This window comes from Rutilus rutilus, assembly GCF_951802725.1.
Source record: "Rutilus rutilus genome assembly, chromosome: 5".
Taxonomy (NCBI): domain Eukaryota; kingdom Metazoa; phylum Chordata; class Actinopteri; order Cypriniformes; family Leuciscidae; genus Rutilus; species Rutilus rutilus.
The window spans coordinates 38,480,278-38,493,775 of NC_140213.1; the positions used below are offsets into that span (position 1 = coordinate 38,480,278).

The 13,498-nt window shown below is 38.0% G+C and overlaps 1 protein-coding gene across 1 annotated transcript in view; it reads right to left on the bottom strand.

Annotated features, from left to right (window-relative positions):
- Positions 1 to 13,300, bottom strand: part of iqch (IQ motif containing H) — a 24,920-nt gene extending 11,620 nt beyond the window's left edge. The window contains exons 1-10 of the mRNA XM_084410001.1: positions 13,195 to 13,300; positions 12,941 to 13,063; positions 10,749 to 10,852; positions 10,552 to 10,627; positions 10,342 to 10,461; positions 7,832 to 7,949; positions 7,023 to 7,124; positions 5,193 to 5,380; positions 3,836 to 4,387; positions 157 to 240 (exon numbers count right to left, since the gene is read on the bottom strand). Coding sequence (XP_084266127.1) covers positions 157 to 240; positions 3,836 to 4,387; positions 5,193 to 5,380; positions 7,023 to 7,124; positions 7,832 to 7,949; positions 10,342 to 10,461; positions 10,552 to 10,627; positions 10,749 to 10,852; positions 12,941 to 13,063; positions 13,195 to 13,245 — 1,518 coding nt within the window. The 5' untranslated portion in view covers positions 13,246 to 13,300. The remainder of the gene's footprint in view (positions 1 to 156; positions 241 to 3,835; positions 4,388 to 5,192; positions 5,381 to 7,022; positions 7,125 to 7,831; positions 7,950 to 10,341; positions 10,462 to 10,551; positions 10,628 to 10,748; positions 10,853 to 12,940; positions 13,064 to 13,194) is intronic.
- Positions 13,301 to 13,498: the final 198 nt, after the last annotated feature.

Sequence of the window (13,498 nt, forward strand, 5' to 3'; positions counted from 1 at the left end):
CATCTGCTGGTGATTACAATTCACACTCATCATCATCTCAATAGCCAGTGCAGGTCTCAATGATTTTGACAAATACATTTGTGGTTATTTTTTGCCTTTTTGCCTTTTTAATTTTTCCCTTAAAAATATTAAGTGACCAGCAGGAGCCATCATAACAGATGTAAAGGAATTACCCAATGATGGGACGTGGATAATAGTCCTTTTGGCGGAGGTGATGTGTTTCCAGTTGGCTGCCAGACTCTGTGAATCACAGCAGAGAATAAAAGAGAATAAAAGTGATCAGTGACAGTCAGCATCCACCAGCACATGGATTTATCATGTTGTCGGCCCACCGATGGCAGCAAAGTGAGGAAATTATGCTTGTCTTTCTCCCTGGGTCTCATGGAGACAAACCAAGCATAAATCACATTAATTAAATCAGCTAAGTGCATACTTAGAAACATCTTCCCTCTATTAATTCAATTAGCAGGCTACATGAAGCTTTCTGCCAGGGGAAGATTAAGGCTTAATTAAAAGGATGTGAGTGTTTAAAGGGTGGAAACATACACAAGCTTGTGTCTCCTCTCACAGTGAGTGACGGTGAGGATAAATGAACATGTGGGCACTAATTAGGAGACATGCTAGATTCATAAAGATGTTACAGGAATGACAGCACAGATGAAACATCTGTTCTGACAAATAGAAACTTAATCTAAACGTGAGCTTGTGCCATCACAATTAGTCTTTGTATAAGCACCTCTGCATTGAAAGTTCAATTCTCTCCAGCGCTATATTGATGATACAACACTTTAGCGAACTAGAGTGTCCCAGAGAACTTCTTGTGAGAGAAACTACTGCTCTTTCTTATGCCACGGATTCAGGATCCACAGCAGAACAGCTTGCAACACTTATTCAGTTTTTTGCACGAATTGGTTGAATGAATGATTCAATTGACTGATTCATAAAGAAAGTTGCAAATGAATCAGTTTTTTTAAATGAATCAGTTGAATAATGACTCACAAATAACAACAGTTGTTTCGTTCCTGAATAAACCAATTGGTTGAACAATTGAATGACTCACTTATAATAAAGACAGCCCCTCAATCCGAATATGTAAACTCCCCTACTATATACTAGGCAAAAAACAGTATCTAAAATAAGTAGTATTTCCGAATTTGTAGTATTCATAAAACAGTAGGTGAAAAGTACCCGGATGCCCTACTATTTCTGCCGAGATTCTGAAGTTCGCATTTAGAGAATCATTTTATAAAGTCAATAATGTTAGCCATTAATGCTAAATAAAATTTAAATAATGTGAGACTCAATTTCCGCGGTAATGTAGAAACAACATAAAGACAGTAGGGTATGTGTACCCATTAAGCCCACCAAAATCTAAGTCTAGGTTTTTTTCATGGATATTGACATAGTTTATAAGAAAAATTATTTGTTAAAATGCAAGATTAATCTCTCATTTGAAATTGTATTAATTAGTTGATGTACATTTTAGAATATAAAATTAAGATAATTTAGGAATAAAGTCAGAAGTCTGGCATGGGCTTAATTGGTACTTTGGCACCATTTAAGCCCGCATGTGTTCCAAATAAGCCCACATCATCTTTGATTCACAAAATATAAAAAATTAATTGATTTTAAAGAAGTAAAACATCAATATGTTTATTTAGTGACAGGGAAGTATTTAAAAAAAAGTCCTTTTGCTAATGTTTGATTAGAGCCCTGGGTGGGATGGGTAGGTGTTAGTGGCCGGTGGTCTGGAGCCTTAAGTCGGCTTGACTGGAGTTGTAGCTGGAAGTTTGACCGGGTATATCTGGGGAGCCAAGCCGAGTTGGGGCTCCATACTCTGGACTTAGGGGGGTCTCCTAGTGGGCCCCCCACACCTGGAGTCTGGAGCCTTAGGTCGGCTTGACTCTGGAGTTATGCCCTATCAAAGTTCCACAGGAAGTGACCATATCTCGGGAAGAAAGCCGAGTTAGGGCTCAATAACCCAACATAGGGGGCCCACTGGGTGACCCCTCCATGCCGGGAGTCCAGAGCTCCAACTCGGCTTGGGTCCCGAGTTTTGCCCGGACAAAGCTGGACAGGGAGTGGCGATATCTCAGAGCCGGACGGTCCCAGGGTCTCAGGACTGTGGGGAATGTAGGGTCCCTCTGGGACCTCTCCATGCCCAGAATCTCAAGCCTTAACTCCGCTTGGCTCTCGAATTATGCCCGGTTATACATAAAGGACTTTAGGACAAAACGGGCTCTATCTCATTTGAATGAATGTGTGTAATTTGTGTGCAAGTAAGGTAAGGTTAAAAGGTTAGGTAAAAGCACACAAAGACATGTAATTATTAAACACTTTCAGAAAATGTATCAAAGTTTTCATTTAGAGGGATTCCTCATTGAAACACATAAGGTGGGTAATGGTGAAAAAAGTTTGTTTTCCTTTAAAAATGTAAGATATGTTTACAAATACATGCATGGAGCTTAAATATACTGTGGACTAGTATCATAGTAATTTTCATTGTGCCCACATTGAGAAATGTTATGTTTTTTCATTCAAGGTTAGCTTGTGTTGGCTATAGTTTGCATGCGTTTTGTGGCGCTGTACCATTTAAGCCCATCTTTAAAAAAAGTTAATTTATAAAAATTATCTTCTCTACAAAACAATTTATGATGTATTTATTTGTAAATTAATGTAAAATGAATCACAAAACATTTATTGTTTGCAGTTCACCTGCTTAAATCTTTGGCAGTCTATCTTTCTGTAAGGTTAATGGTTTGACCTAGAGATTAGCTTTGAACGCAAGCTAACAAAACTCATCTTTCTATTTAAAGGAAAATGATATAAAATGATAAAGTACTATTTGTTCATACACAAAAAAACAAAACATTTCTCTCTTATTTGACATAATATCAATGTAGTTACCAAAGAAATGGCTGAAAATTGCATAAATGTGTTGATTTCTGAAGGGTCCCGAAACACCAGTTTTGGGGGGTGTGTGTGAAGTCCCCTGAGACAGCACATGGGTGGGGCTAACTCAACATTGCCAAATGTGATTGGTATGCAATCAAAAAATCCCAGGGAAGTAACAAATCACTGGACTGATTAAAATAATAAGCAGCATAAAATATTTTCTCTTTTTTTTATTTGACTTCAGAGTTGAAAGTGGGCTTAAAGGGTACATGGGCTTAATGGGTACACTTACCCTATATTTTAAATAATTGTTTAATGGCATCTTTTTATGAATGAAGGTCAGTAGGCCTATACTGATATTAATATACTGTAGCTACTGATGTCTCGATGAAAATACCCCCCCCCCCCCCCCCCATTTTTTTTAAACATAATTAGGCTTTAAAAAAAATATAACAACTTTTAATTTAAGTGAACTTAAAACAAACCTCACATAAACCCATAATAAATGTCATATTTATCTGTGCCTTTCCTGTCTAACAGGTATGAAATATACAGAAATTGAAAAAGGTTATCAAAGACTCCACAATGCATAAATTAATTTTAATTAATTAATTAAAAATATTATTTTATTTGATTAATCCGTTCTTTAGTCAAGGTGATAACGGTGTCCAGTTAAAAATCATAACAAACGAATTTGAAAGTGGGGGGGACACAAACGGGATTTTGAAAAGTGGGGGAGGCATGCCCCCCCTGTCCCCATAGGAAATTACGCCTGTGCCTAATATACAGACTGACAATCCGGAAGCGAATCTAGCGAATCTAGCGATACAAACAATAAAAGTCCCACTGTTAAAACATTATATCAATGCTTCCGCAATGCTGTTCGACCCATCAGATTCGAGGAGCAGAACTAACTGTTATATAAATGTGTATAATTTACCTCTGCTCGGGTGCGGTAGTTTTCCAGTTGGCGGAGACGTGAGGCCTGCAGACTCTCCTTTAAACGGCCCAGTTTGGCACGTTTCAGCAGAGACATGGCAATGATTTGTGCCGCCCGTTTGGGCCTGAGTTGGAGCAGGTAGGCGGTACGGGCAGAGTAACGCCTCCAGCAGGTCTGGATGCGCACAGCCGCTGCCTGATGCCCCCTGTTACCTTTGTAGCGCTGGCCGGGCTGACACATCAGATCCCACACCTCATCCCTGTTCTCCAGCACCGAGAGCAGCTTCTCCACATGGGCGCACCGGCCCCTGCTGCCTCTCCAGTTGAGCACACTGCTCTGCACGCAAGCAGCCAGTCGCTCCCCGCACACCCGCGCCAATGGCACCGCAAAGTCCAGTAGCATCCGCTGCAGCTGGTCCAGAGCCTCCACAATTGCAACCCAGCACAGACAGTACTGCTTTTTAAACCTACAGTAGTCAGGAGCATCCGGGTCAATCTGACCCTCAACTATGGTGAAAGGATATTTGCTGACAGCAGCTTGCACTGGAATGCTCTAAGAAGAAAGAAATGCATATTATATAAAGGCAAATGGTTATTGGAATTAATAAAAAAAGGGTTAAGAAAACTAGAAATGTGTCTCAATTTGCGTACTTATGCACTTCTCTATGCCGTTTTGTAGTATAAATAGTGTGCGTAGTGCATTCACACTAAAAATTCCAAAAAGAAAAAGTGCACTTCAAATACCCCGGATGATGCACTGAATTAACCGGGAAAAAAAGTGTGGAATGTTGGACACTTAATGCAGACTCTGATGCTGAATGACAAAATAACCTTATAGAATTCATACACTAGACTAGGTTGAGTACATAGTGAATAGTATAAGAGCATAGTGTATAATATGTCATTTGGGACACAACTTTTGTCTGTAACATAAATACATACATAAAAAAAAACAATGAAATCCATTAACTGAATAGAAAGCAACTGTAAAACCTTATATTTATAAATCCTAAAGGCCACTGGCTTGCAGAGGGTGACCATTTCAAATCATTGCCCATATCTGCCCTGAAGCTATTCCTGACACATTTAACATTACATCAGGGGTAAAAGGTCACTAAACAGAAAAGGAAAATTGATTATCAGTCAGTACGCTTTCATGACCAGATTGCATGTTTAGTATGTGTTCACAGGCAAAATACAACATAAAATAACAGTCCTTTTGAGAAACAAATGATTATTAGAAACCGAAGACACATAGTGGGAATGGAAAATGAGCGTTTTGCCAACTCAGCGAGCAGAGCACACTATATATCCTTGTCATAAATAACTTTATGCACCTCAGTATAAATAAATAATACCTGCAGGTTAAGTGGGGTGAGTCGGGCTAAACCATGAGTCAGTACTCTGTTGTCAGAGCTTGCAGAAGCAGCTGAAGGAGGAGGAGTTCGCATGTTCCTGGATGTTGGACTCTCGGATGATGATCTTCCAAGAGCCATTCTGTCTCTGCTCACATCCATCTCCCGTTTACAAGCCTTTTCTGACTCATCTACCATTAACCAGATAAGAAGTACATACCGCAGTCATCTGTCAAAGACTGTATGAAGTATAAAAAGTATAACAGATATAATAAAAAGTATGAAAAAAACAACAATATATAAATATATGTAATATTTATTTAGTTATGTGATTGAGGCAGACAATTTTATAATATTTTAATGAATATATATATATATAAAAATATATACACATATATACAGTGTTCTTTAAAAAGTAACTAATTGCATTACTTTTTATGAAAAGAAATGTGTTGCGTTACTTTTGCGTTACTAGTTTTCCTCACCTGGGCTGGGCTTGCTTGTTGTTTTTTAATAACAAAAAAAGTCCTATCCTTTTGGCAAATGTAAAGGCCCTTTCACACCAAAAGTGAAATGAATAAGCCTCAGGCTGAAGGAAATGCAAATTCACGCCTGTACAGTAGAGGGCGCAGCTCAAACAAACCTTTCAGTTGTGCAGCCATTCTGGATTACAGAAGAATAGGGCGCAGAGTTCTATGGCTGCGTCCGAAATCACATACTCTCTTGAGTAGGTACTTATCTTGAATTAGTAATTACTTAACGACCACTAAAAAAGTAGGTTCTATATAGTATGAATGTAATCCGGACATACTACATTTGCCATGTAGTCATTATCATGAGACCTAGCAGCGTCAGTTGCGTCACTTCACTGCCATTCGTAAATCCTCTCCCGTGGCCTCATGGGATAGTAAAGTGTCCATCAGATGCACACTTCAGTTCTTCATTTCACTGTTTTTATTGATTTTGAGTAATACTGAACCTGTTTTTGTGTAAGTGAGATGAGTAAATAATGCATGCTCACAACTACATAAATACTGTATAATGCACTACTTTACTAGTTACATGAAAATGGGAATCTGATTATGTAACTCAAGTTACTTGTAATGCGTTACCACCAACATTGTGTATGTTTCAAAAAGTACTAAACGCATGACTGACACTTAAAGCTACACTATGTAAGATTTTCTCCATCTAGCGGTGAAATTGTTTATGACTACCAACTGAATATTACTTTCTAGCCCCTCCCATTCCGAGGGTGTTTTAACTCCTACGGTGTCCGTATTATTCCAGTCGCGAGTAATTCGTGAGTCGCATTCGTCGCGGTCCCACTGAGTGTAAAAGTGCGAAATGCATGTCAAAATTGTGTTTACTAATGTTTACTAATTTCCAGGTATGTCCCTCTTTGGCTAATGTATTTTCAAAATGGAGGCGCAACATGGCTGCCGCAATTCGAGCGACTCGCTCGTATGTATTCTGAATGGCAGATTCTACGCTTACGAGAATACTTGATTAGTTGGTGGAAGTAATTACACATGAATGTGCACATATAATTTTGAAAGAACAAAGTGTTTTTTGCTAAGAATCAACTTAAAAAACTACACAGTGTAGCTTTAAAACAAGATATCACAGATATCACAATCAAATGTTAATTGAACAAAACTTTATTTTTGTTTGTTTTTTGTCCCCCAAATGAATTCAGTTTTCTCTCCCTATGAATGTAGATAGTGGGAATCCAATACACAAAAAAGCAGATTTTTTGGATACATACAAATTGACCTTCTAACTTTAAATGTAGGCCGCAAGTGTGTAATGACATTATGGAAATAGACTGACCCGTCTTACTTTGGCCACTGTCCTCTCTCTGGAGCACATGGACAGCTTTGGGCTGTGGTGGAGTTTGCACTGAAGAGAGGTCAGCTGCAGAGGGTTGCAGCGCTGAAATGCATGACAAACCAAGTCTCATTAAAATCTGCAGAGAGGATCTGTACACAAAATATTTCAGGGTTTTATTGCGACTGCAACACATTACTCATGAAAACAAAAAGGGCACAAACAAACAAATCTAGGCATATATACTACCATTCGAAAGTTTGGGTTCAGTAAGATTTTTTTCTTTTAAAGAAAGTAGTACTTTTATTCAGCAACGCCATATTAAATTGATCAAAAGTGACAGTACAGACATTTTTACATGTTACAAAAAAAAAGTATATTTCAAATAAATGCTGTTCTTTTAAGCTTTTATTCATCAAAGAATCCTGAAAAAAAAAAAAAAGGTTTGAAAAAAAATATTACACGGTTTTTAACATTAATAATAATAAGAAATATTTCTTGAGCACCTAATCAGCGTATTAGAATGATTAATGACCTAACCCTAACCCTAACCCTAACCTTAACCCTAACCCTAATGACTCCTTAACCATAACCATTAAAGGAATAAACTACATTTTAAAATATATTTAAATATATCTAATAATACTTCACAATATTACTGTTTTTACTATATTTTTGATCAAATAAATGTAGCTTTGGTGAGCTTGAAAGACCTCTTTCAAAAACCTTTAAAAATCTTACTGACTCAAAACTTTTGAACAGTAGCGTTTATAATGTATGAAGAAATATCAGTTGTTCCAAGAAGTTTATACCTGCATTGGTGTGCTCGCATTCGGGTAGTGATTTGGGGTGTAGTTGTTTAGGCAGACCTCCATGTGTTGCAGCGAAATTCCCTAAAGCGGGACCAGTGACCACTCTTTGAGTCCCAACCTAGAATAACCAAGGCAAGCACATTTCCATTACATAAATACACACTATACTCTTTCTAACCCTTGTGGTTCACCTAAGATGGAATATAGTTATTTTAAAGAGCTACTTTACCCAGAAAATCTGTTTTGGTTTATTTCACTGTACTTGATGCTTTAAATTCCTAATTTAGCATTCAAATCTCATCTGGATATTTAAGCTTGTTGTGTGACAATTACCATTCACTTTCATCAACAGAATTAACCCTTTAAACTCGGATGAACTAGTAAGGGAATGTCTTCAAAAGGCAATAAAACATTGTCCAAATATGGCGGAATTACTGAGCCTCGAATGATAGCTCTGTGGTCAAAGGTCAGAGGTATTGAAAGTGACAGAACAATGGGTATTAACCTACTGCCCCGTCTCACTGGGCCAAAAAGACCTGCCTGCAGGCTCTAAAGCCACCATTCACCCAATACTAGAAGAAGAGAGAGGGAACATACTTCGCTCAGTAACTTGCTCATGGAGAATGCTATTAGCTTCGGGTCACCGATCCGATTTTTCCCTCCAAACAAAACTTTGTTGTAAAAGGCTGAGAGACGACTATCCATTAATCAGGCTGGTGGCAGCTTGTAGATGTCAAGAAATATGGTTTCTCTTTCTCTCTGTTCCGTTGGCTGTTGCGAATCACAAGTGCGTGCACATTTGCGAGAGAGAGCGCGGTGATGTTGTGTGATTACAACCAACAGATTTTCTGCATTCATTAAAATAAAGCTGGAGCTAAAATACAGGCAGTTAATGACATTGTAAACTGGCCAATAAGCCCCTTCCCTGAAGCAATCAATCACATGCTGGCAATGCTTTCTGGATACTTTGAGCACGGCTCGGTTTATTTGCCTCGCACCTTCTCTCAATTGAACAGCTGTTTGAAATCTTCTAGAATTAAATTCCATCAGAGCAATGCCTAAAATGCTCATACCTCCTCATTATCATATAATAGTTCATAAATCAAATGAAAGTCAAGCCCCACATTCCACAATAAAATGGATGTAGGCTACTGCAACAATTAGGACTTTCGCAATAGTCATAAAGCGACTAATATAATTCACCATTAATTTTTATAATCATTTTGATAAAAACAAGCACCAAAAGTCACAAATTACTCCCGAAGACACAAAACACCCAATAAAAACGTGTTATCTACCGACAATTTATAGCCAATTAAAAGCAAGATAAACTTTTTGGTGTACACAAAAAAAAATGCAACGAGTTGGACGTGCATTAATCATAGCACACAAAACAGCATCAAAGAACAAGGTCGGTCACATTGCCGAAAAACATATAATGGAGAGCACACTGTGAGTTTGTCAAGTTGTGGGCACATGCCAGACACAGCCCTTCTGTACTCTCCTCGTCCTGCTGTTCCGGATTCTCCCCCTGATGTTCTCTGGCCTGTCTGTTGTCACACCACTGAGCTCTCTGACAAACCACGAGCACCAGCCAGGTGTTTGGAGTGGTTTTAAGGCTTGCAGCTGTTTAAGTGGTACAAGGGGACATTAAAAAAAAAAAGAAAAAAAAGTGGGAGCTCCTTTGGAGACTCAGCGGAGAACTAGCCGACAGCATAGAGGTATTGACGCAGCAGGCAGAGCGCCAGTTGGGTAAGCCACGGCTGTCTTATTGGCATGCGGGAACAGGTACCAGTGCCTGTCCTGAGACAGCTGTAAAGCAGCAGCCCATACAACTGCAATCAGGCGGTGGCCGTCCTCAGAAGAATGCTGATGTGCCGCAATCTGCGTCTGTCTGCTTTCGGCAGCCAAGTCTCATACCTTCTTCTCAACAACATGACAGCCTCCTCACGAGTGACAGGCAGAGGATGCAGGAGATAGAGGAAGAACCGCAGCGGAAAGCAGAAGGGGGGGGGGAGAGAGAACAGAGCACCAAAACAAATGGTGACCTTTCGAAAGATTAATTTGTTTACCAACAGACAGATTTAGCTGTCACTGCCAAACCAGGTGACCTTCAAATCCGCATCTCCTGTTTGAAAGCAAAGTGACTGGAGTCATCTATTATTACACGCCAGTCACATCATTTCTTTTCGTGAGGCTCATGTGACAGACGCTGGTGTTAAGGCAACAGTCAACGCTGGCCACCATATAATCAACACTATCAATAATGAACATAACAGAACATATTCTGAGTGTTTTTTTTTCTGTACAATGTCAATGGTCACAAAAACCAATATTCTTCAAAATATCTTCTTTTGTGTTCCGCAGAAGAAAAAAGTCAAACCGGTTTGGAACAACATGAAAGTGAGTAAATTATGACAGAATTTTCTTTTTTTGGTTGACCTGTCACTTTAATAGACCTTTTTAAATAATAAAAGAAATAAATAGAATCATTCCTGTCCGAAACTCACACTGGCCCCGTTTCTCTTGTGTAGGTGAGGAAGCTGAATCCCATAATTGTGTTGCATGATCTCCTTGTTCTTTGGGTGACAAGGGTTATTGAGGAGACGCATGATAAATGCTGACTTGTGCTGTGTGGGAGATAGAAATATAGAGTACAGATTAGAATACAGATATTTTTTGGCTTAACAAATGTCATGAATAAGTGTAAAGATGGAAACCTTTTCCCCAGGTGATGGACCAGAAATCTGGATTTTCTGAGGACGTGCATTAGGTATTGTCTCGTATGATGGTTGCCTAGAAAAATGTTAGACAGATATTTTAGATTTCATACAATTTTACATTATGCAATTGAAATATTTCTGTTGTTGTAGATTTTTTATTAAATTATATTCGTATAAGAGTTTTTTAAAAATACCATTTAACAGGTTTGGCAGGGGCAATCTTCTTTTCAGGCTCTTCGATACAAGGTAGAGTCAAAACCTGATTATTGATAGTTTTCAGATAATCCTCTGCATGCCTCTATGAATCAATAAACAGATGTCATATTTATATACAGTACATTATTCTTCCATGCTTCACATATTCAAAATTTCGTCATGAAACTCTAGGGCCCATTTTCACAGACTAAGCCAGGATTAGGCCTTAGTTCAATTAGAGCATTTAAGTGGCTTTTATAAATGTTCCTTAGAAAAAAAACATTACTGATGTGCATCTTGAGACAAAACAATGACACTGACATATTTGAAGATTTGTCAGTGCAAGTTGCTTTCAGTTAAAACAGCTCAAATATGCATTTTAGAATGGGACTAGCTTAAACCTTGTCTGTGAAACGGGGTAGATGCCGAAGGCTGATAGGTCCTTGACTCAATTTGTTAGTGATCACATCGTTATCTGCATAGCACAGCTGATTGGTCGCTGTGGCATCAGCAGCCAATGAGCTTGCAGCTCAACCATCAAATACTTAGCATTGTTTGCTGTTCGCATTCAGTAGCAGTGTGCTTTCAGAAACCCTCTACCTTCCCCAGCTCCACCTGTATAGATCTGCTACAGGGGATAATTCATGTAGGTTATATGTGCTGCAGCAGCAGAATGTCTGTAAAAGTATTGGCAGTAGCAAGTCTCAGGTACTTGCTCTGCAGCAGCAGCGTAGCAGATCTATTCTGCCAAGACCAAATACATTAACAATGCCACATCCATTACCATGCCAATCTCTCCAAGAGTTGTCATGACAGAACCACATTCAGAGGTGGACAAAGTACACACCTTCCTTACACTGAAAAAAATTATTTGGTGAATTTAATCAAAAATTTTATGGTAAGTGGTTGCACACAATTGATTTTAGCTACATTTAAACAAATGCATTAAGTTGAACTAAAAGTTCAACTTAATGCATTTGTTTAAAAGTAGCTAAAATCAATTGTGTGCAACCACTTACCATACATTTTTTTATTAAATTCAACTAATCATTTTTTTCAGTGTACTTGAGTGAAAGTACAGATAACTACTGGTCAAATATTACTCCGTTACAAGTAAAAGTTGTAAAGACTGATTTTTACTTAAGTAAAAGTACAGAAGTGCTTGTTTTTAAAAGTACTTAAGTATCAAAAGTAGCCTAAATGTCAATGCATTGTTTTATTATTGTTGCATTGTTGTATGTAATACCTTATGCCTCTGAATCTATGCCTGCCTACCCTCATATCAACATCGAATTTATTTCTAGAACACAGTTCCAGTAGTGGGATTGAATGTGAGATTGAATAAGTGCACTCAATAACATCGACAATGGTTTCGGACACCCAAATGGCTGTTCCCTCAAATATTGCCCTATTTAAAGTTTTTTGGCTTTCAGTATGAATATGTTACCCTTACTGTGCTCCAAAACAATGACAAAATTTGCATTTAGAAGACCAAACCCAATGTTGAAAATGAAAATCGGATTGATGTCAGAATCCAACGTCAGATGGACGTTAATCTCCAACGTTGGACAGACGAGACGTTGTATTGTGGTTGAAAATGAAAATTGTGTTGACGTCAGAAACAAACATCAGTCGGGTTCTAACGTTTTAAGTGGCCAAGTGGTTAAGTGGTTCTAACGCTTTCATTTCCAACCAAAATCATCCCCTGACTACGTTACTACTTTCTACTCAAGGACCTTGACAGAAATGTAGTGGAGTAAAAAATACGATATTTGTCTTTCAAATGTAGTGAAGTAAAATGTTTCCAGAAAAAAATAATACTCAAGTAAAGTACAGATAACGTTACTCAAAAAGTGTACTTAAGTAACTTACAGTACTCAAGTAAATGTACTTTGTTACTGTCCACCTCTGACCACATTACACATATTTGTATGTTTTATTGCATGAATATTACAAGCCATGGACTGCAAGATGACCTAAATAGATTTAAATTCGGTTAAAATAAAATAATAAAAAAGTTGTATTTATTTATTTAGCAATTTTATAAACTCCCCACTCTTTGCACACTGCCCCCTACGGCAATACAAACATTTGGTCACGTAACGTTATGCTGTGTATAGGACATACAGACCTCAACTAAGTTATACAGATATATTCTAGTCAACTTGTCATAAAGTCGTGATTTATTTACCCTTATTCCATTTTCTGTCCTGCTAATGGCTGTATCCAGAGCTTGAATGTCCAAAACTTCCCCGTTCTGTTGCACAGTCATTCGAACAAGATTCTTTTTTAGTTGTCTCAAATCATCCTGCACCTAACACACAAGAAAATCCACAAGAATAGTCTTACAAACGTAACTATGTCATGATATTCAATTATTATATAATGTAACTAGCATAGTTTCGTATATTTAACACTTAAACAGCTGTCAGCCTGTTACATTACCTGTACTAAAATACGCCCAACTTCATCCTTATTTTTAAGCACGTCGGCCATTTCTCAACTAAATAACTCTTTTGGGTTTTCAAGACACATTTAAGTACAAGTCTTAATATTTTTCTAAACAAAGGTCTGGCCGTAACTATGGCAACACGACGCTCTGTGAGAAACACGGGCATTAAGTATAATAATTTTTTATTATTATCATTTCATTATTAAGTAGTATGTATCACCGACTGACTTACGCTATTTCTAAACCTATTCACTGAAAAGCCGCTTTGCTATAACTATAAAAGTAAACTTTAGATTT